A 20577-nucleotide genomic window follows, 5' to 3' on the forward strand; every position below is an offset into this window, starting at 1 on the left:
TAGTATCAGGAAAAACTAATCCAAAACTTGACATCAATTTAAGGGTAAAGCTAAGAAGGCATGTTAGTCTAAATAATTTTTAATTTGGTAGATAGCAACATTTTTGTTACACAAGAAAAATCCTAAACAACAAGTTGTAGTTTTTAATTATCACTTTTTAAAAAATTACATTTTTGCTTCTAGTTCTCAAAAGAAACAAAAATACCTTATTGAATATAATCACAGAGAATACAGAAAAATGTATTTTTAATTTACTATATACAATCTATTTTTCTTTCTTTCTTTTTTTTTTACTGTATACAATCTTGAGGGCAGCTAACAAACACCTTCTTTGCCCTGTCTGAAAAAGCCCCTACCGGTTTGATGTCTCGGTGCAAGAATCCCACAGAATGGATGCTTTCAATAGATTCCAAAATCTGTTTGCCCAGCCGAAGAGTGGTGCTAATGGTGAAAGTGCCCCGGGATTGGCTACGACGTAGATCTGCTAGATTCCGACCCTGTGAAAACCAAAGAAACAATTTCAAAAGTGGTACTAAAAGGTGTAAGAAAAGACTAGGGAATTTTAACCTACCATTAACAATATTTTGTCTGACACAGCAAAGGTTTTTGCCCAAATGGTGATACTCTATCATGAGAACAGAATTCCTTAAGAAAATGACATGACTGTTTCAAATAGATTTAAGAAAACTAATGTTTCTTTAGTATATCATGTTTCCCTTCTTGTCTGCTGTCATAATAAAATAGTCTCGCGATTTAAAAAGATATAAAATATATAACATAGAGCAGTAATTCTTGTAACTAACATATACCTACACATATTACTTAGCCTTTTGCATTAATTTTCTTCATATCATAGAGGCAATGAGTATCTACTTCACAGAATTCTGTGAGGATTAAAAAAAATAATGTATGCAAAGTGCCTAGAACTCTGACACACAGTAGGTACTCAATGATTGTTAACGACTGTTATTAAAACCAAGTATGATGCATTTTAAACACTCCAAACTCAGTGCCATTGTGGCATTTATGTCTCATAGGGATCTTATATAACAAAGCAGAACTGTCCCATAAGGTTTCTATTTACAACCTAAGAAACCCTATATAGCAGTATCAACCTTCCTAAGGCCGCGACCCTTTAATATACAGTTCCTCATGTTGTCATGACCCGCCCAACCATAAAATCATTTTCGTTGCTACCGCACCCGCATAACTGTAATTTTGCTACTGTTATGAATCAGGCGACCCCTGTGAAAGGGCCGTTCAACCCCCAAAGGGTCACAACCTACAGGTTGAGAACCGCTGCTGTATAGGATCACTATGAGTAGTGATCAACTCAAAGGCAGCCAAGGGGGGTGAGGGGAGAGTTGGAATTTGAAAATTACAGATATGTCAGGAGCCTTTCACTTTATAGTTTCTTTTCAAATAAAGCTTTCCCACAGCATAAATTAACTGCTAGTGTTTTGTTGTTTGAAATGTAGGGCAAACTTGTTACTTAACAAAGCAGAATTCATTATAAATGCAAAGTGTGGACAACCTAGAGGGAAGGGATTTTTAATCCCTTGTGAGTACCTAATGACTTATTAGCATTATAATAGTGTTTTTTTCCTAAAAGAATTGTGATTGCCAAATACTTTCCTAAAATAATACTAAAACTTTCTTTTTTAAAAAGCAAGCATCATTCCAAAACCTTTCAAAACTAAAGCATTTGCACTGGATTTGTGTAATTTATATTGTTGAAGAATTTAGATCTTTCTAAGTGTTAGATCTAGATATCAGTTAGCAAAGGTTGTGAAGAATATGTGGAAAAGACTCATTAACATTATAAATAGATACAGGTTTGATTCAACAATTTTATCTCATTGTAAATTTTTTTAGAAAAATTGAAAATGGAAAATAATATCAAAAGCAATATATTTGCATCCATAAATGAATGGTTAAATCAATTAAAGGGCAATCATCTTATTAATGATATGTGCTGCTGTTGTTAGGGGCCTTCAAGTCGGCTACCACTCACAGGGACCCTAGGTACATGAGCGTGAAACACTGCCCAGGCTCGCAGCAGCATCAGTGTTTAAGTCTGAGCCCACTGTTGCAGCCACTGCGTTAATCCATCTTCTTGATGGACTTCTATGTTTACGAAGACCCTCTAACTACCAAGCATGATGCCATCTTCCAGGGACTGGTCTTTCCTAAAAGCACGTCAAAAGCCAGTGAGATAGTCACACCATCCTTGTTTCTAATCAGCATTCTGGAGGTACTTCTTTAAGATGGACTTGTTTGTTCTATTCTTAGCCAACACCAAAATTAAAATGTATCTGTATTCTTCCTTACTGTCCCAACTTTCACATGCATGTGAGTCGACTGAAATATGATGGCTTAATGCACAGAGAGGACCGTATGGCTGGCCCCACTATGAGACACGACATCCCTCGCTGGCCCATAGCCCTACAGGGGGCAACACTGGAGAAAGTGTGGGAATTGCACCTGATCTGACCCTGCCACACTGAGACAAAACACTAAGGGTGTGAAACAGAACAGTAAGGGGAGCAGAGCAAGAAGTGCAGAGGGAGTACCAAAAATAGACTTTGGGGCCAGGGTATGGCACTCTATCAGACTCGACTGGAAAATGCTCCTGAAGGTCAACAAATACCTTGAACTATTTACAGGCTTTTATTTTTTGTCATTTTGTTGCTTTGCTTTGCTCTATATTGTTTTTGTGCATATTATCATCTCTGCAGATCTATCTATATAAGATAGACTTGATAAAAAATCTGGAGGAGAAAACAACAGGATCCAAGGTTCGGGGGAAATGGGAGAGGGGTAGGTAGGAGAAAGAAGTGACAAGGAAACAAGTGATCCAAAACCAGTGGCGAGGAAGGTGTAAGAGGACTGGTAGGGCTTGACCAAGGGCAATGTCACTGAGAGCAATTACTGAAACCCAAGTGAAGACTGAGCATGATAGTGGGACAAGAGGAAAGTAAAAGGACATAGAGGAAAGAACTAGGAAGCAAAGAACATTTATAGAAGTCTAAATGAAGGCATGTACATATATAAATATATTTATATGTGAAGATATGGAAATAGATCTATGTGCATATATTTATAGGTTTAGTATTAAGGTAGCAGATGGATATTGAACCTCCAATCAAGTACTCCCTCAACGCAAGAATACATTCTTCTATTAAACTGGCATTCCATGACGCTCACTTTCCCAACACAGTCGCTGAAGACAAAGAGGGTGCACAAGCTAATGTAAAGAAAGCTTACGGTGCCTGACTAACAAAAGATACAGCGTCTGGGGTTTTAAAACCTTAAAGATAAATAAGTAACCATCTAGGCGAGAAGCAGCTAAGCCCACATGGGAAGAAGCACACCAGCCTGTGTGATCACGAGGTGTTGAAGGGATCGGATATCAGTCATCAAAGAACAAATATCAAATCATTAAGAATGAGGGGCAGTGCAGAGTGGGGATCCACGATCCATCTGTAGGCAACTGGACATCCCCTTACAGAAGGGTCTCAGGAAGGAGACGAGCCAGGCAGGATGCAGTGTAGCTACCTTGAAAACATACAACTTTCCTCTAGTTCTTAAGTGCTTTCTCCCCCACAATCATGATCCCAATTGTGCATTACAAATCTGGCTAGACCAGAGGATGTACACTGGTACAGATAGGAACTAGAAACACAGGGAATCCAGGGCGATAATCCTTTCAGGACCAGTGGTGTGAGTGGAGATACTGGGAGGGTGGAGGGAGGGTGGGTTGGAAAGAGGAAACCGATTACAAGGATCTACATGTGATCTCCTCCCTGGTAGATGGACAACAGAAAAGTGGGTGGAGGGATGAGTTGTATGAGCCCCCAATAAAAAGATTTTAAAAAATATGATGGCGTGGGTCTGGTGCATCTTCATCTTCAAAGTGCCATCTTTGCTCTTTAACACTTCAAAGGGCTTGTGCAGATCTGCTCACAGCAATGGGCTATTTGATTTCTTGACTGTGGCTTTCGTGAGCATTGGTTTTAGATACCAGTAAAATGAAGTCCTGACAATGTCAATCTTTTCTCCCCTTAAGATGATGTCAAGTTGTGAGGATTTGTGTTCTTTACACTGAGTTGTAATTCATATTAAAGGCTGTAGGCTTTTGACTTTCATTAAGATTGTGTCCTTTGCATATCACAGGTTGTTAACAAACCTTCCTCCGATCCTGATGCCAGCTCCCCTGATTATATGCGTAGCACATAATTGATTAAGAGAGCACCCAAGCCTGAGGCACCTCTTTCCTGATCTCACATACAGTATTCCCTTGCTCTGTTTGAACAACTGCCTTGAGTCTACATTCAGATTGTGCATGAGCACAAGTTGGTGTTTTGGAAACCCATTCTTTCCATAGTCTGTTTTGATTCAAACAGTCAAATGCTTTTGAATAGTCAATAAAACACAAGTAAACATCTTTCTGGTATTCTTTGCTTTCAGTGAACACCCACCTGACATCAGCAGTGATATCTCTCAAACCAAGCCCTCTTTTGAATTTGGCTGGAAAACCTGGCAACTCCTCATTGATATATACTGCGGCTAACGTTTAAAAATTACCTTCAAGAAAACTTTACTTGCATGGATATTAATATTGTTCAGTATTTCCTCATTCTGTTAACCACTATTCTTTAAAATGGGCATAAATGTGGATTTCTTCCTTTCAGTTGGCTAGGTAGCCGTCTTTTAAATTTCTTGAATATATTAGTGAGGTGTCAAGTGCTGTATCAGCTTGTTAAAATATTTGAGTTGATACTCCTCCAATTCCCGGTCCTTGTTTTACCCTAATGCCTTCAGTGCAATGTGCACGTTTTCTTTCAATACCACTGGTTCTTTATCATATGTTACCTCTTCAAGTGGTTGGATGTCAACCCATATTTTTGGTACAGTCTGTGTATTCTTTCCATTTTCTTCTGATGCTTCCTCAAGCATCAATATTTTGCCCATGGGATCCTTCAGTATTAGAACATGAGGCCTAACTTTTTTCTTCAGTTCTTTCGGCTTGAGATCTGTTAAGCATGTTCTTCCCCTTTGGCTTTCTAACTCCATGGTTTTGCACATTTCATTGTTGTTGGTGACTATCATATATACTGAGGTATAATCTGACCACAATATCAATGGAGGCACCTAATTTTACCATAAAAACTGCATTTAAAATGTGCTGAAACTAACCCACCCAAGGAGAGAGTATTGTTTATATCTCCACAGGGAAAGAGGGACCAGACTTTAACCCAGTGATGTGAATGCAATATGCTGACGTGGAGTAGGGAACCAGTAGAGAAGTCTGAGGGGCCGGCCCCAATCCCAACTATGTGGACACCTGCCCTTCCCCCGGAATAATTTATTTCAGCGACAGCACTGAATCTGCAGCTCTGGGAAGGGACATGTCTGATAGGAGCACATGGGAGCAGATGAAGGGGGGAAAGGAGAGAGTGGAGCACATCCTGGCCCACCAGGTCTTGAGGACGATGCTCCCGCTCAGAGCAGCAAGTCCACAGAGAGGACCACATGGCCAGCCCCACTAGGAGACAAGACCTCCCTCATGACCCATAGCCCTACAGAGGACAACACTGGAGACACATTGTAGGAATTGTGCCCGATCTGATCCCGCCATACCGAAGCAAAACACTAAGGGGGTGCAACAGAACAGCAAGGGAACGGAGCAGCGAGGTCCCCAGGGAATGCCGAGAGTGGGCTTTGGGGCCAGGGCTTGGTGCACCAACAGACTCAACTGGAAAACACTCTTAAAGGCCAACAAACAGCCCTTGAACTAATTACAAGCTTTTCTTTCTTGTGTTTTGTTTGTTTGTTTTTTTGTTATTGGTTTGTTGTTTTGTTTTATATTGCTGCCCGGTTTTGCTGTGTCTTGTTTTTGTGCATGTTATTATAGGTCTATCTAAATAAGAGAGGCTGTATGAACAATCTGGAGAAAAGAACGGGACCGACAGTTCGGTGGGACATGGGAATGGAGGAGGTGGGGGAAAGAAGTGGTGCTAACAAACCCAAGGGAACAACAAGTGATCCAAATCAGTGGTGAGGAGGGTGCAGGAGGCCTGTTAGGGTGTGATCAAGGGTGATGTAACTAAGAGGAATTAATGAAACCCAAATGAAGACTCAGCATGACAGTGGGACAAGAGGAAAGTCAAAGGAAATATAGGAAAGAGCTAGGAGGCAAAGGGCATTTATAGATGTCTAAATAAAGGCATGTACATATGTAAATAAATTTATATATGAGGATATGGAAATAGATATACGTGCATTTATTTATAGGTTTAGTATTAAGGTAGCAGATGGACATTGGGTCTCCAGTCAAGTACTCCCTCAATGCAAGAACACTTTCTTCTATTAAACTGGCATTCTATGATGCTCACCTTCTGGACACAATCACTGAAGACAAAGTGGGTTGAATAAGCAAATGTAGTGAAGAAAGCTGATGGTGCCCGGCTATCAAAATATATGGCATCTGGGGTCTTAAAGGCTTGAAGGTAAACAAGCAGCCATCTAGCTCCGAGGCAACAACGCCCATATGGAAGAAGCACACCAGCCTGTGCAATCAGAAGGTGTTCAAGGGATCAGGTATCAGGCTTAATCAGAACAAAAAATCATATCATTGTGAATGAGGGGGGCGGGAAGTGTAGAGTGGAGACCCAAAATCTATTTGCAGGCCACAGGACATCCCGTTACAGAAGGGTCTCGGGGAGGAGATGAGCCAGTCAGGGAGCGATGTCACAATGATGAAACATAGAACTTTCTTCTAGTTCCTAAATACTTCCTCCCCTTCCACTATCATGATCCCAATTCTACCTTACAAATGTGGCTAGACCAGAGGATGTACACTTGTACAGATAGGAACTGGAAACACAGGGAATCCAGGGCAGATGATCCCTTCAGGACCAGTGGTGTGAGTGGTGATACTGGAAGCATAGAGGGACAGTGGGTTGGAAAGAGGGAGCTGATTACAAGTATCTACATGTGACTTCCTCCCTGGGGGACAGATAACAGAAAAGTGGGTGAAGGGAGACATCGGACAGTGTAAGATATGACAAAATAATAATTTATAAATTATCAAGGGCTCATGAGGGAGGGGGTAGTAGGGAGGGAGGGGAAAAATGAGAAGCTGATGCCAGTAGAGAACAAATGTTTTGAGAATGATGAGGGCAATGAATGTACAAATGTGCTTTACACACACAAAAAATAATAAAATGAAAAAAATTTTAAGTGTGCTGGAAAACTCAGCTTACACATGAGTATGTATGGTAAATGCCATCAAGGGTTTTCAACTCACAGCTACCCAATTCTGAACACAAAGAACACTGCCCACTCCTCCGCCACCCTCACAATTCTTGTTGTTTATGTTTCGGCTCATCTTTGTAGCCATTGAGTCAATCCATCTCCTGAGGGCCTTCTTATCTGTTGACTCTCTGTAACGTGCTTTTCCAGGGCCCGGGAACTCCTGATAATATATCCAAAGTACGTGAGATGAAGTCTTGTCATCCTCTATTGTAAGGAGCACTTTACATGTACTCCTTTCAAGACACATTTGTTTGTTCTACTGGCAGTACCTGGTACTTTTAATATTCTTTACCAACACTGAAATTGATATGTACAAACTACTCTCTGATTTTCCTTTTCATTGTCTAGTTTTCATATGCCAATGAAGCAACTGAAAATACCATAGCTCAGGTCAGGAGTATCTTAGTCCTCAAAGTGACAGCTTTGCCCGTTAGCACTTTGAAGACATCTTGTACAACACATTTGTCCAATGCCATATGATGTCTGATTCGACGGCATACTTCCATGAGCACTAATTGTGGATACCAGTAAAATGAAACCAACCTTTTCTCCACTATTAAGATATGGTCCAGTTATTAGAATTTTTGTTAGATTTTTAATACTAAATGCTGGAGTTCTTCATATAATTCCGTTTCTCTGATTATTTGATCAGCATACCGATTAAGTATGGTGAAAGGCTATAGTAGCACACATCTTCCATGAGTAAAACTATACAGTGCTATCCCCTTGTTCTGTATGAATGGCCTCTTGGTCTATTAAACGTTATACTGGAGTACAATTAAGTATTTTGGATCCCCATTCTTCCAGTGTTATTTGTAGTTTGTTATGATCTACACAACGCCTTTGTGTAATCAAACACAAGCAAACACCTTTCTAGTATTCTCTGCTTTCACTCAAGAGCCATTTAACATCAGCATTTATATCCCACATTTCATATCCTCTTCTGAATCTGGCTGGAAAATCGTGCAGCTCTGTTAAAAGACTGGTGAAGCCATTTTTACATTATCTTCAACAAATCACACTAGGTTATATCATTATAATACTTTATTTCATCTCAAGCTGCCCTTTGAAATTTTCTGTTCAGCTCTTTTACTTCATTCCTTCCTTTTGCTTTGTCTACTCTGTTCAAGGGAAAGTTTCAGTATCACTTTTTTTTCTTTCCTGCATTTTTAATAATTAAAAATATATAAAATGTCATTTATTGGGGGCTCTTACAGCTCTAATAATAATCTGTACATCAACTGTATCAAGCATATTTGAACATATGTTGCCATCATTGTTTTCTGAACAGTTACTTTCCATTGAATCCTTAGTATCAACTCCTCTTTTTTCCCCCCCTTCCCCACCACCTTTGTGACCCTTTGATAAATCATAATTATCATTTTCACATCTTACACCAACTGCTGTCTCCCTTGCCCCATGGTTTCTGTTGTTTGTCCATTGTCATCGGTTATCTCCTCCTCCCTTCCTCTTCCATCTTCCCACTACCGTCCTGGTATTGCTACTTATCTGTACCTATGCACATGCTCTGGTTTAGCCACAGTGAAAGGCAGGACTGGGGTCATGATAGTGGGGGGTGAAGAAGCCTCAAGGAACCAGAGGAATATTGTGTGTTTCATCAGTGCTATACTTACACCCTGATTGACTCATCCCCCCTTTGTGACCCTTCTGTGAGGGCATGTCCCTTTGTCTACAGATGTCCCATTGTCTACAGATGGGTTTGGGATCTGTTCTGACCCCATCCCCCATTTTCAAAAATAGGATTTTTTAAATTGTTTGTTGTGGGTCTTCTGATGCCTGTTAACTTCAAGCCGTTAAGACCCCAGACACTACATATTTTGATAGCCAGGCATCATACGCTTTCTTCACCACATTTGCTTATGCACCCATTTTGTCTTCAGCAATTGTGGCAGGAGGGTGAGCATCACAGAATGCCAGGTTGTTAGAACAAAGTGTTCTTGCATTGAGGGAGGGCATGAGCAGAGGCCCAAAGTTCGTCCACTTTACATGTATACATAGGCCAATATCGCTATTTTTATGAAGTAATGTATTTACATATATACTCACCTAGGCTTATACCCTTATCCATAGCTTTGCTTCCTAGATCTTTCCCTTATTTCCTTTTACCTTCCTCTTGCCCCACCAACACGCTTGCCCTTCTTCCTCCTCTTAGTAATTCCAACTAGACTGCTGTTGCTTCAACAACCCCAAGATCTCTAAGTCCTCCTCACTGTTGATTTTAATTCCTAGTTATTCCCCTATGGCGCCATTTTCTCAGTGCTCCCTTCCCCTGACTCCTTCCCCCAAGTCCCTCCAGAACCATTGGTCAGTTGTTTTCTCCTCAAGCTTGCTTCCCATGCCTATCTCTTAATTTTCTGGTCTGACAGCAGGAGTGCTGAGTGGGTGATTCTACCTGGACCTTTTAATGACTTTTTGCTTTCTTCATATATGATGTGCTTGATGTCATCCCACAGTTTGTCAGGCTTTCAAGTCATTAGTGCTCACATATATCAAATATAGTCTTGAAATGTTCTCTAAATTCAAATGGGATATACTCAAGGTTAAAGTTTGGCTCTCTTAGACTTGTTTTACCTTTCTTAAACTTCAACCTGAACTTGCATACGAGCAATTCATGGTCTGTTCCAAAGTTGGGCCCTGGTCTTATTTTGGCTGATGATATTGAGTTTCTCCATCATTTCTTCCCACAAATATAGTCCATTTGATTCCTGTGTATTCCATCTGGTGAGATACATGTGTATAGCCACTGCTAATGTTATTGAAAAGAGGTATTTGCAATGAAGAAGTCATTGGTATTCCAAAATTCTATCATAGAATCTCCAGTTTTGTTTCTATCACCAAGGGCATATTTTCCAGCGACTGATCCTTCCTCTGTGTCTCTACCTCTTTCATTCCAGCTGCCAGTAATTATTAATGCAGCTTCACTGCATGTCTGATCAATTTCAGATAAAGTTGGTAGAATTCAATTTTTCATCACTAACTTTAGTGATTGGTCCACAAATTTGAATATTTGTCTTAATTGGATTTCCTTATGGGTGTGTAGTTATTATCCTATCATAGGCAGCACAGTACATCGAGACAGACCTTGAAACGTTCTTTTTGACGATGAAGGCGACACCATATCCCTTTAATTTTGTCATTCCCCGCACAGTATGCCATAGGATTATCTGATTCAAAATGGCCAATACCAGTCTGTTCAACTCACTAGTGCTAGAATATTGATCTTTATGTGTACCATTTCATTTTTGATGACTTCCAATTTTCCTAATCCATACTTTGTAATTCCACATTCTGATTATCAATGAATGTTTCTTATTTTGAGTCATGCCCCATCAGCAAATGAATGTCTAATCCCTCAGAAGTGAACAAACTAGTCTTTCTTTATAGTCTGTTTTTAATCTAGAAGCTCTGCTAAAACTTATTCACCACCATATGGATAAGCCAGATGATCAGGACTTTCCACATGGAATTTCTACTAAATTGATACAATCATAAACTTTGAATCGTCTAAATAAATTTTTATTATCTATTTTTTAAAGTATGTATGTATTGAAATATATATGTAAATTATATAAAATGTTTAAAACAAGTTTCTCTCTAATCTATCTATTTAATACGATCCTAATAAAAACCCAAGTATCTTTTTATTATAGAAGATTTAAAATAAACCTAAAAAAAGTGAAAATAAAATAATTACCTATATTTACTCATTACATAGAATTAAATTTTTAATTCCAATCTTATTTTATCTAGCTAATACATAATGACAAATAGTACATATGTAACTTACCTCAAAATAGCAGATGTAAGGAAATGATTAAAAATGGATTGGGAGCAAGGTCCCAATAAACTATCCCACAGCCAAAAAATAAAATAAAAATGGATTGAAAAAAGCATTAGGAGAAAAACTGGGAACTTAGAAATAAAGGAATCAGGCTGACAGTCCTTGAAACTACTGAACAACTCTTCACATCACTAAGAGACAACCAGACAGACATTGTCTCCTAATGTGATGAAATAGAAAGTATGCAACCCACCTCTGAAATATTCTTGCCAAACATAAAAAAACTAGAATCTGACCAAGCCCTTATATCTATTACCAGTATACCAGAAATACAAAAGATAGAACATAACATCATGTGGAGTCAATCTGAAAAATCCAGAATATGAAAATATCTGCATGAGGAACTACTCCATTTTTTCAATGATATTAAAAACAACAAACAAAAGTGCAAAAAAAAATAAGGAGTTCCACACCAGAATTTGCCTTAAAACAATCCAGAAGGGTAAATGGCGGTGGGGAGTGGGGAGAAATGGAAAGGAAAGGGGTAGGAGATTTATAATTGAAACACATGATTGTATTCCATAGTACAGAAGCTGAAGCTGGGGGTTATATATGGGGGTTTATTGTATGATTCTGTCTACTTTGTATAGGTTTAACAAAGTGAAAACAGAAGATTTCTAGCTTTTCTATTCGATCTAAATCATCACGGAATTAAAAACAAATTTCCCCCTCATATACTACACTGCTAAAACATAAGTCCCACATACCATCTAGCTGTATTAAAGATACTCATCTAAGCCCTAATGGTGATAGATATTACATGAAACTCAGCCAAGGTCATGTTAGTAAAATTCTGAGAAGAAATGTATACAACTGTTTGAACTCAAGAAGAGAATGTCTTTTAAGATCCATTTCAATGATAAATAGCTAGAATTTCTTCAACAGAGGAAGGAGTTGTTCCTGTAAACTTTAAGCAGATATTAATATTTTGAATCACCAGGAAAAGTTAAGATACATTTTCAAAGTAACCTACCTGCAACTGCATGACCACATAGTTGAATCGATCATTCCTCCCACAGCCAATAAATTTACAAACATGGTCTTTCCCTAGATAGAAAAGAAAGTAGAGAAATTATACTATGATTTATCTTCTGAAAAATTAGTAATTTATCTTTCTATATAGTATATTATGATTGAGTATTATGAATCTGCCTGGAAGATCTTAAAGAAATTTGTATTGAAAACTTCTCCCAATGCTCCTACCCTAGATCCTGTACTGTATTTCTTCATAGTCAAATATAAGTGTTTGTTGAATAAACAAATTAGGGAATAAGGAATGATTATCTAAGAAGAAAAGGAATGACAAGTCATTTCAGATCAACCTGCCCAGACACTGTGGATAAAAAGCAACAAAAGAGCAATAAATAAGAACTATCTCAAGAACATGAAATCTGGTTTTGAAATGTTCCATCACTTACCATTATATGATTTGGGCAAGTCACTTAGTATTTCAGGATTTTATTGATTCGTGTTAGCGCTGTGATTTTCAAAGGAACCCTTGTCGTATATGTTGGGCTGCTAACCCAACAGTTTGACTCCATCGATTGCTCTAAAGGTACAAGATGAGGCTTTCTGCTCCTATAAATAGTTACAGCCTCGGTAATCCAAAGAAGCAGTTCTACTCGGTCCCAAGGGATATGAGTTGGAATTAATTCCATGAAAGAGCATTTGGTTTGATTTTTGCCCTGATCAAACAAAAGCATGCCCAAGTCCCAAAGAAAGATACAGTCAGATGGGTCAGGGACCAGAAGAAGGCTGAAGGATAGCTGATGAAGCAGGGTTTCTGTTCATTCCAGCTTGACCCCTTAATGAGGATTTGGCTTTCCACCCAGGTCTACTGAATCAGAATCTGTATTTTATTAAGATTCCCAGGTGATACTTATGTATACATAATTTATAAACTCTTAGAGTCTATATGATCTGTAAAAATCATCTCAGGATCTTGTTGCAATGAATAAAAAAAAAATTCAGTCAGAAGTTGAACCGGAATGAACTTGTCAGAAGTCCTAGAATGAAGGGAAGGAGAGCAGAGTGAGATGCTGCTGGAAAAGCATACAAGGCACCAGTTAAACCTTGAACTCCTTGATAGGAAATTTGCACCGCATGCAAGCACCATCGGATTTTGGCTATTCATCAGAATCATCTGGGAAACGTTTCAAAGATTCCTTAGCTCTGTATTTATTTAGAATCTGTGGGTAAGCCAGAAGATATTAGCTTTTCAAAAGTTCTCTAAATGATCCAAAGCAGATGGTCTATGGATAAATCTTTGAAAACAATTTCTGGTAATGAGAAGCTTCTAAACAATTTTAAGATAAGGAATAATAAAATACATAAACACTGCATCTCAGCACGTCACTATGATAAAAAAAACAACAACAATAAAAACTAAACTAACTCCTCCCCCCAGAAGAATTTATCTCAAAGGACGGCACTGAATATGCAGCTCCCAGAGAGGGACATATCTGATCGGAGCACATGGGAGCAGAGGAAGGGGGAGGAGGTGAGAGTGGAGCACATTCTGGCCCACCAGGCCTTGAGGACGATGATCCCGCTCAGAGCAGCAAGTACACAGTGAGGACCACATGGCCGGCCCCTATAGGAGACACGACCTCCCTCACTGACCCGTAGCCCTATAGAGGACAACACTGGAGACAATGTGGGAATTGCACCTGATCTGATCCCGCCACACCGAGGCAAAACACTAAGGAGGTACAACAGAACAGCAAGGGAACAGAGCAGCAAGGTCCCCAGGGAATGCCGAAGGCAGACTGTGGAGCCAGGGCTTGGTGCCTCAACAGACTCGACTGGAAAACACTCCTAAAGGCCAACAGTCCTTGAAATAACTACAAGCTTTCCTTTCTTGTGTTTTTTTTTGTCATTGGTTTGTTGTTGTTGTTTGGTTGTATACTGTTGCTTGGTTTTGCTCTGTCTTGATTTTGTGCATATTATTATCTCCACAGGTCTGTCTAAATAAGATAGGCTGGATGAACAATCTGGAGGAGAAAAAAACAGGATCAACAGTTCTGGGGGGATATCGGAAAGGGGGAAGTGAGGGGAAAGGAAGTGGTGTTAACAAACCCAGGGACAAGGGAACAAGTGAAACAAGTGATCCAAATCAGTGGTGAGGAGGGTGTAGGAGGCCTGGTAGGGTGTGATCAAGGGTAATGTAACTAAGAGGAATTAATGAAACCCAAATGATGACTGAGCATGATAGTGGGGCAAGAGGAAAGTCAAAGGAAAGAGCTAGGAGGCAAAGGGCATTTATAGGGGTCTAAATAAAGGCAAATACATATATAAATATTATTTATATATGAGGATGGAGAAATAGATCTATGTGTATATATTTATAGGTTTAGTATTAAGGTAGCAGATGGACATTGGGCCTCCAGTCAAGTACTCCCTCAATGTAAGAACACTTTCTTCTATTAAACTGGCATTCTATGATGCTCACCTTCCCGACACAATCGCTGAAGACAAAGTGGGTTGAATAAGCAAATGTGGTGAAGAAAGCTGATGGTGCCTGGTCATCAATAGATATAGCATCTGGGGTCTTAAAGGCTTGAAGGTAAACAAGCGGCCATTTAGCTCAGAAGCTACAAAGCCCAAATGGAAGAAGGATACCAGACTGTCTGATCACGAGGTGCCGAAGGGATCACTTAACAGGCATCAAAGAATAAAAAAATCATATCAGTGTGCTCACCTTCATGATACGATCGCTGAAGATAAATGGGTGCATAAGCAAATGTGGCGAAGAAAGCTGACGGTACCTGGCTATCAAAAGATACATGGTCTGGGGTCTTAAAGGCTTGAAGGTAAACAAGCGGCCATCTAGCTCAGAAGCAACAAAGCCCACATGGAAGAAGCACACCAGCCTGTGTGATCATGAGGTGTCTAAGGGATCAGGTATCAGGCATCATCAAAACAAAAAATCATATCATTGTGAATGAGGGGGGCGGGAAGTGTAGAGTGGAGATCCAAAGTCCATTTGTAGATCACTGGACATCCTCTTACTGAAGGGTCTCAGGGAGGAGATGAGCCAGTCAGGGTGCGATGTAGCAACGATGAAACATAGAACTTTCCTCTAGTTCCTAAATACTTCCTCCCCGCCACTATCATGATCCCAATTCTACCTTAAAAATCTGGCTAGACCAGAGGATGTACACTTGTATAGATAGGAACTGGAAACAAAGGGAATCCAGGGCGGATGATCCCTTCAGGAACAGTGGTGTGAGTGGCAATACTCGGAGGGCAGAGGGAGGGTGAGTTGGAAAGGGGGAACCGATTACAAGGATCAACATATAGCCTCCTCCCTGGGGGATGGACAACAGAAAAGTGGGTGAAGGGAGACGTTGGACAGTGCAAGATATGACAAAATAGTAATTTATAAATTATCAAGGGTTCATGAGGGAGGGGGGAAGGAGAAGGGAGGGGGGAAAATGAAGAGCTGATGCCAGGGTCTTAGGTGGAGAGCAAATGTTTTCAGAATGATGAGGGCAACGGATGTACAAATGTGCTTTACGCAATTGATGTATGTATGGATTGTGATAAGAGTTGTATGAGCCCCTAATAAAATGATATAAAAATTAAAAAACAAACTAAACTAAAATTCATTGCCATCAAGTAAATTCTGCCTAAAGGTAACCCTACAGGAAGAGTAGAACTGGCCCTGTGCATTTCTGAGCCTGACAATCTTTAGTGGAGCAGAAAGCTTCATCTTTGTCCTGTGGTGCATTTGAACTGCAGACCCTGTTGTTAGCAGTCCACCATACAATCCACTATGCCACCAGGGCCGTTTATCACTGTGGTAGTTATGTAAAAATGGGCTAGCGAGATCAATTCTGGAAGCAGAAAGGCTATTCTGGGAGCAGCTACATTATTTCTAGAGAATAATTGTTTGAGCTAAAAGTAGTAGAGACAGAAAAAAATAGGACAAGTATGAGAGGTACTAAAGACATAGGTGTTTTTTGTTTTAACTAGAAATTGATATAGTTAGATGGAAAGTTGAACAAATTTAAGAGAACATGGTAGATTACATAGATTGTTAAGGATATTTGAATGGTGAGTTTGAGGGCAATCAATGAATTCACTTGACAAGTGTGTGGTGCACAGATGAAAGGCTGAGTTCCAGATATAAACTGGGCAGCCCAAAGTTTTTGGAAGGTAGATGGAACCATAACATAGAAGATTGTGAAGTAAAAGAATAAAGAATGATAAAGAAAACATACCTGAAAATCAAATTGTGAAACAAAACATTTAAGCATAAATAAAAGAGCTTGTAAAAAAAATTGAGAAACTGCCTGAGTGGTGATAGAAACAATAAGAGGGTGTTGTCTCAGATATCAAGGAAAAAGAATATTTCAAAAAGTGTCAAGTAGCCAATCATACATGATACAGAAATGCTGAGAGGTACTCATTACTATAAATGTTTAGGACATTACTAGTGGAAGCAGCAAAAGTTAGTCTCTAATGGATTGAAGAATAAATTGAACAAGAAACCATGAATATAGACAATCTCTGAAGAAGTGTGCCTGCAAAGGGGGGAAATGTGACAAGAGCTAGAGGATTCTGATGTGATAGATTCTTTGATCCCTGCTCTTTGTTGAAAACAGATGTTGCTAGCAAGATTAGATGCAATGATAACAAGAATTCACAATTTTTACAATGCATTACAATCATTCTACATATATTTTACATATATTTGCAAGTGTTGGCCAGTAAGGTGCAGTAAGAAAGAATAAACTGCTGATTAATTAGCAACTTACTCTTTTCCTCTGCTTCACAGAAGCAATTAAAAAAATTGAAAAATGTTTTCCTTTCTTTATCCACTCTTCAAGATGCCATCTCCCTATCATGTAACATTTAAATGCAATACCTTTATTACAAAGACAATTCAACCATCTAAAAACAAAAGATCCTATCAGATTTAATAGTTCTTGGAATTTTCATTTAAAAATATTTATAAATTACACTTACTATTTCTTACTGATACTAAAATTAAAAACTCAAAAATGAAACCTACTGCCATCAAGTCAATTCTCAGCAAGCCTGTGAGAAAGCAGAGAACTGCCTCAATGAGGCTCTAAGTCTTTATGGAAGCAGACTGCCTCACCTTTCACCCAGGGAGCATGTGGTAGGTTTCAAATGTTGACTTATTTTATAATTTGTTACAGGCTTAGAAACCAACCCGTAGACCCTTTACTAAAAACCAATAAACAAAATCAGCGGCAAATTTTCAAAATTCACCAACTTCCAACTTTTGATTCAGGCTTTAAGTAAGAGTCAAGCATTTATATTTTGTGACTACTACTCTATTTTATATAATTAAGCTATTTAGTCATTTCATAAAAGTGCATAAGCTTCTAGATGCATGGTGAATCTACAATTTAATTGTAGTGGTACCTTTACTACTTCTTTGACAAAGCAATCAATAACATATTTTTTACTAACAACTGGCACAAATCAAAGCAACTTTCTGAATACAAAGATCCTATCAACCTAGTACTGGTGACTAGCATAGTACCTGGCACAAAGGTGCAATCAATATTGTGAATGAAGAAATGAATGGAAATAACATTCACGGTATATACACAAATACGCAAGCCTATGTGCCAGTTGCTCTACGAAGCCCTTTAACTGAAAAGAAGCAAGAAAAAATAATAAACTACTAAGTTGTGAGAATTAAATGCATTTAAGGAGCTTGATTGGGGGGGGGGGTGTTTTTCCCTAGGTGATGTAAATATTTAAGAACTTGGCTACTAATCAAAAGTTTTGAAGTTTCAGCACCTAGATAGAGGCACCTTGGGAGAAAGGCCTGGTGATCTATTTCCAAAATATAACTACTGGAAATCCTAAGGAAAAGAGTTCTGTTCTGACACACATTCATATATCTACAAATTTATTTGGCCTAATGCCCCCCCCCCAGAAAAAATGATCAGCACTTCCCCTAGCAATTAAAGCTTTTGTAGTATAGCCTAAAATCCAAGATAAAGTATAGGCACCTACATTTGAAGCCATCCTGGATTGTCCCAGCCCTCCACGTTTCCTCTTAAGCATTCACTCTCCCATCCTCAGCCCCTCCCCCCCACCTCTGCCCCCGTTTCACCTACTTTAGGAAACACTGTATCAAATGATGGTCAAGAGGAGATGGGAGAGAGAGTGAGAGGATGAGAGGGGGTGAATTAAATGTCCAGGTAAAAGATGAGAAAGCTCCAAACCAAAGCAGAGGGAGTAGGCATTTAGAAAAGCAGCTACATTTCAAATAAGCTTTAAGAAGCAGACTAAACTTACTATGGAGGTGTGGGTAGAGAAGAATGAATAATCTTAGCTTAAGTTTAGGTGGGCTGCATAAATATAAACTAAGATTTACAGTGGATGCAAGTAGTTACTTTCCGTTTGGGGACTTTACACTGATTTATCTAGACCAGCGGTTCTTAACCTGTGGGTCGCGACCGAGTTGGGGGGTTGAAGGACCCTTTCACAGGGGTTGCCCGATTCATAAAAGTAGCAAAATGACAGTTATGACAGTTATGAAAATAATTTTATGGTTGGGGATCACCACAACATGAGGAACTGTATTAAAGGATTGTGACATTAGGAAGATTGAGAACAACTGATTTAGAGAAAGGCCCCAGCACTTCTCAATCTCAGCACTGTACACCCCCTGCCACTGAGTTGATACCTACTCAATAGCAACACTATAGGACATGGTAGAACTGCCCCTGTTGAGTTTCCAAGGCTGTAACTGTTTATGGGAGTAAAAAGCTCCAACTTTCTCCTCAAGAGCAGGTGGTGCTTTTGAAATGCTGACCTTGTAGAGCTGCGGCCCAACGTGTAACCATTATGCAACCAGGACTCCCTAGCTCTGCCCAGGGTACATGGTAAATATTCTGTAAACATGTACTCAGTGAATAAACAAATACGTTTTTCATTACAGCTTTATTGATAGAACTAAAATACCACACAAGTTAACCATCTAAGTGTACAAGTCAATGGTTCTTAGTACATTCACACATTTGTAAAACATCAACACATCAATTTTAGATGGTCTTCATCATCCCCTAAATAAGCCCTGTACTGTTAGTCACAACTGGTTTTCTCCAACTTTCAGCCCTATGAAACCACTAATCTACTTTCCATCTACATAAATTTTCATATTCAAAATTTCATATACCTTATATATATGTGTAGAAGCCAAGGTTTTCCAGCATATTTTAGTGCAGTTTTTGTGGTAAAATTAGGTGCCTCAGTTGTTACTCAGATTGGTTTATACTCACGTATATACAGTAAATAGAACTGTATAATGTTCGCCTACTATGCAGTTTTACAGTGGCTAATTCCTCAGCAATGGACTACGTATTTCGTCTTTCTGGTTTTATCTTAGTATAGAAGCTTCACAAACCTGTTCACCGTGGGTAACACTGTTGGTATTTGAAATATCAGTGACACAGCTTCCCCCATCACAGCAACAAGCAAGCCACCCTGGTACAAGGAACTGACAAGTGAGGATCTATAAAGATTTGCATACTTGAAATTTTCATATAAATGGAATTATACAAGGTGATCTTTATTATCTGTCTTCTTTCACTTAGCATATGTTTTCAAGGTTTATCTCTGTTGTAACATGTATCAATACATCATTGTTTTTACTGTCTAATAATCCCATTGTATAAATATAGCATATTTTATATATCCATTTTTCCAGTTGATGGGCATTTGAGTAGTTTCCGATTTTTTATTATTATGAATAATTCTATGAACATTCATGTACAAATTTTTATGTAAACATGGTTTTAACTCTGTTGGATTCATATGTCAGCATGGAATTGCTGGGTCATACAGTATCTCACCATAAACCTTTTCAAGAATCAGACTGTTTTCAAATCAGCTGAATCATTTTATATCTTCATCAGCAAAGAACAAAGAAATCAATTTCTCCACATTTTCCCAATGTTTGTTATCTTCTGGGATTTGTTTGTTCTTTCAATACCATCCTATTGGTATAGAGTTGATATGAGTCTCCATCAACTCAATGGTACTGAGTGAGTGGTTGTGAAGCATTGTAGGTTTTTTGTTTTGTTTTTTATCTCATGTAGGTTATTTTCCTAAAGACTAGTGATGTTGGGCATCTTTTCATTTGTCTAGTGGTCATGTATTTGTATACTTTCTTTGTATAAATGTCTTATTTAGAGCGTTTGACATCTTTAAATTGGGTTATGTCTATTCATTACTAATACATATTCTAAACGAAATAATTTATCAGATACATGATTTGCAAAAATTATCCCCATTGTGTAGGCTGCCTCACTTCTTAAAAGTGTCCTTTGAAGCACAAAACTACTTCTAAATCTATTAGCGAGGAGGGAAAATACATGCACCTCAGGATCGTTAAATACAGT

The 20577-nt window shown here is 38.8% G+C and overlaps 1 protein-coding gene across 1 annotated transcript in view; it reads right to left on the reverse strand.

The window, feature by feature from the left end:
• TTBK2 (tau tubulin kinase 2) overlaps nt 1-20577 on the reverse strand; it is a 174373-nt gene that overhangs the window by 86006 nt on the left and 67790 nt on the right. Inside the window, exons 4-5 of the mRNA XM_075532131.1 lie at nt 12156-12229; nt 357-497 (exon numbers count right to left, since the gene is read on the reverse strand). Of these exons, the coding sequence (XP_075388246.1) occupies nt 357-497; nt 12156-12229 (215 nt within the window). The remainder of the gene's footprint in view (nt 1-356; nt 498-12155; nt 12230-20577) is intronic.

Source organism: Tenrec ecaudatus, chromosome 14, assembly GCF_050624435.1.
Source record: "Tenrec ecaudatus isolate mTenEca1 chromosome 14, mTenEca1.hap1, whole genome shotgun sequence".
Classification (NCBI taxonomy): Eukaryota; Metazoa; Chordata; class Mammalia; order Afrosoricida; family Tenrecidae; genus Tenrec; species Tenrec ecaudatus.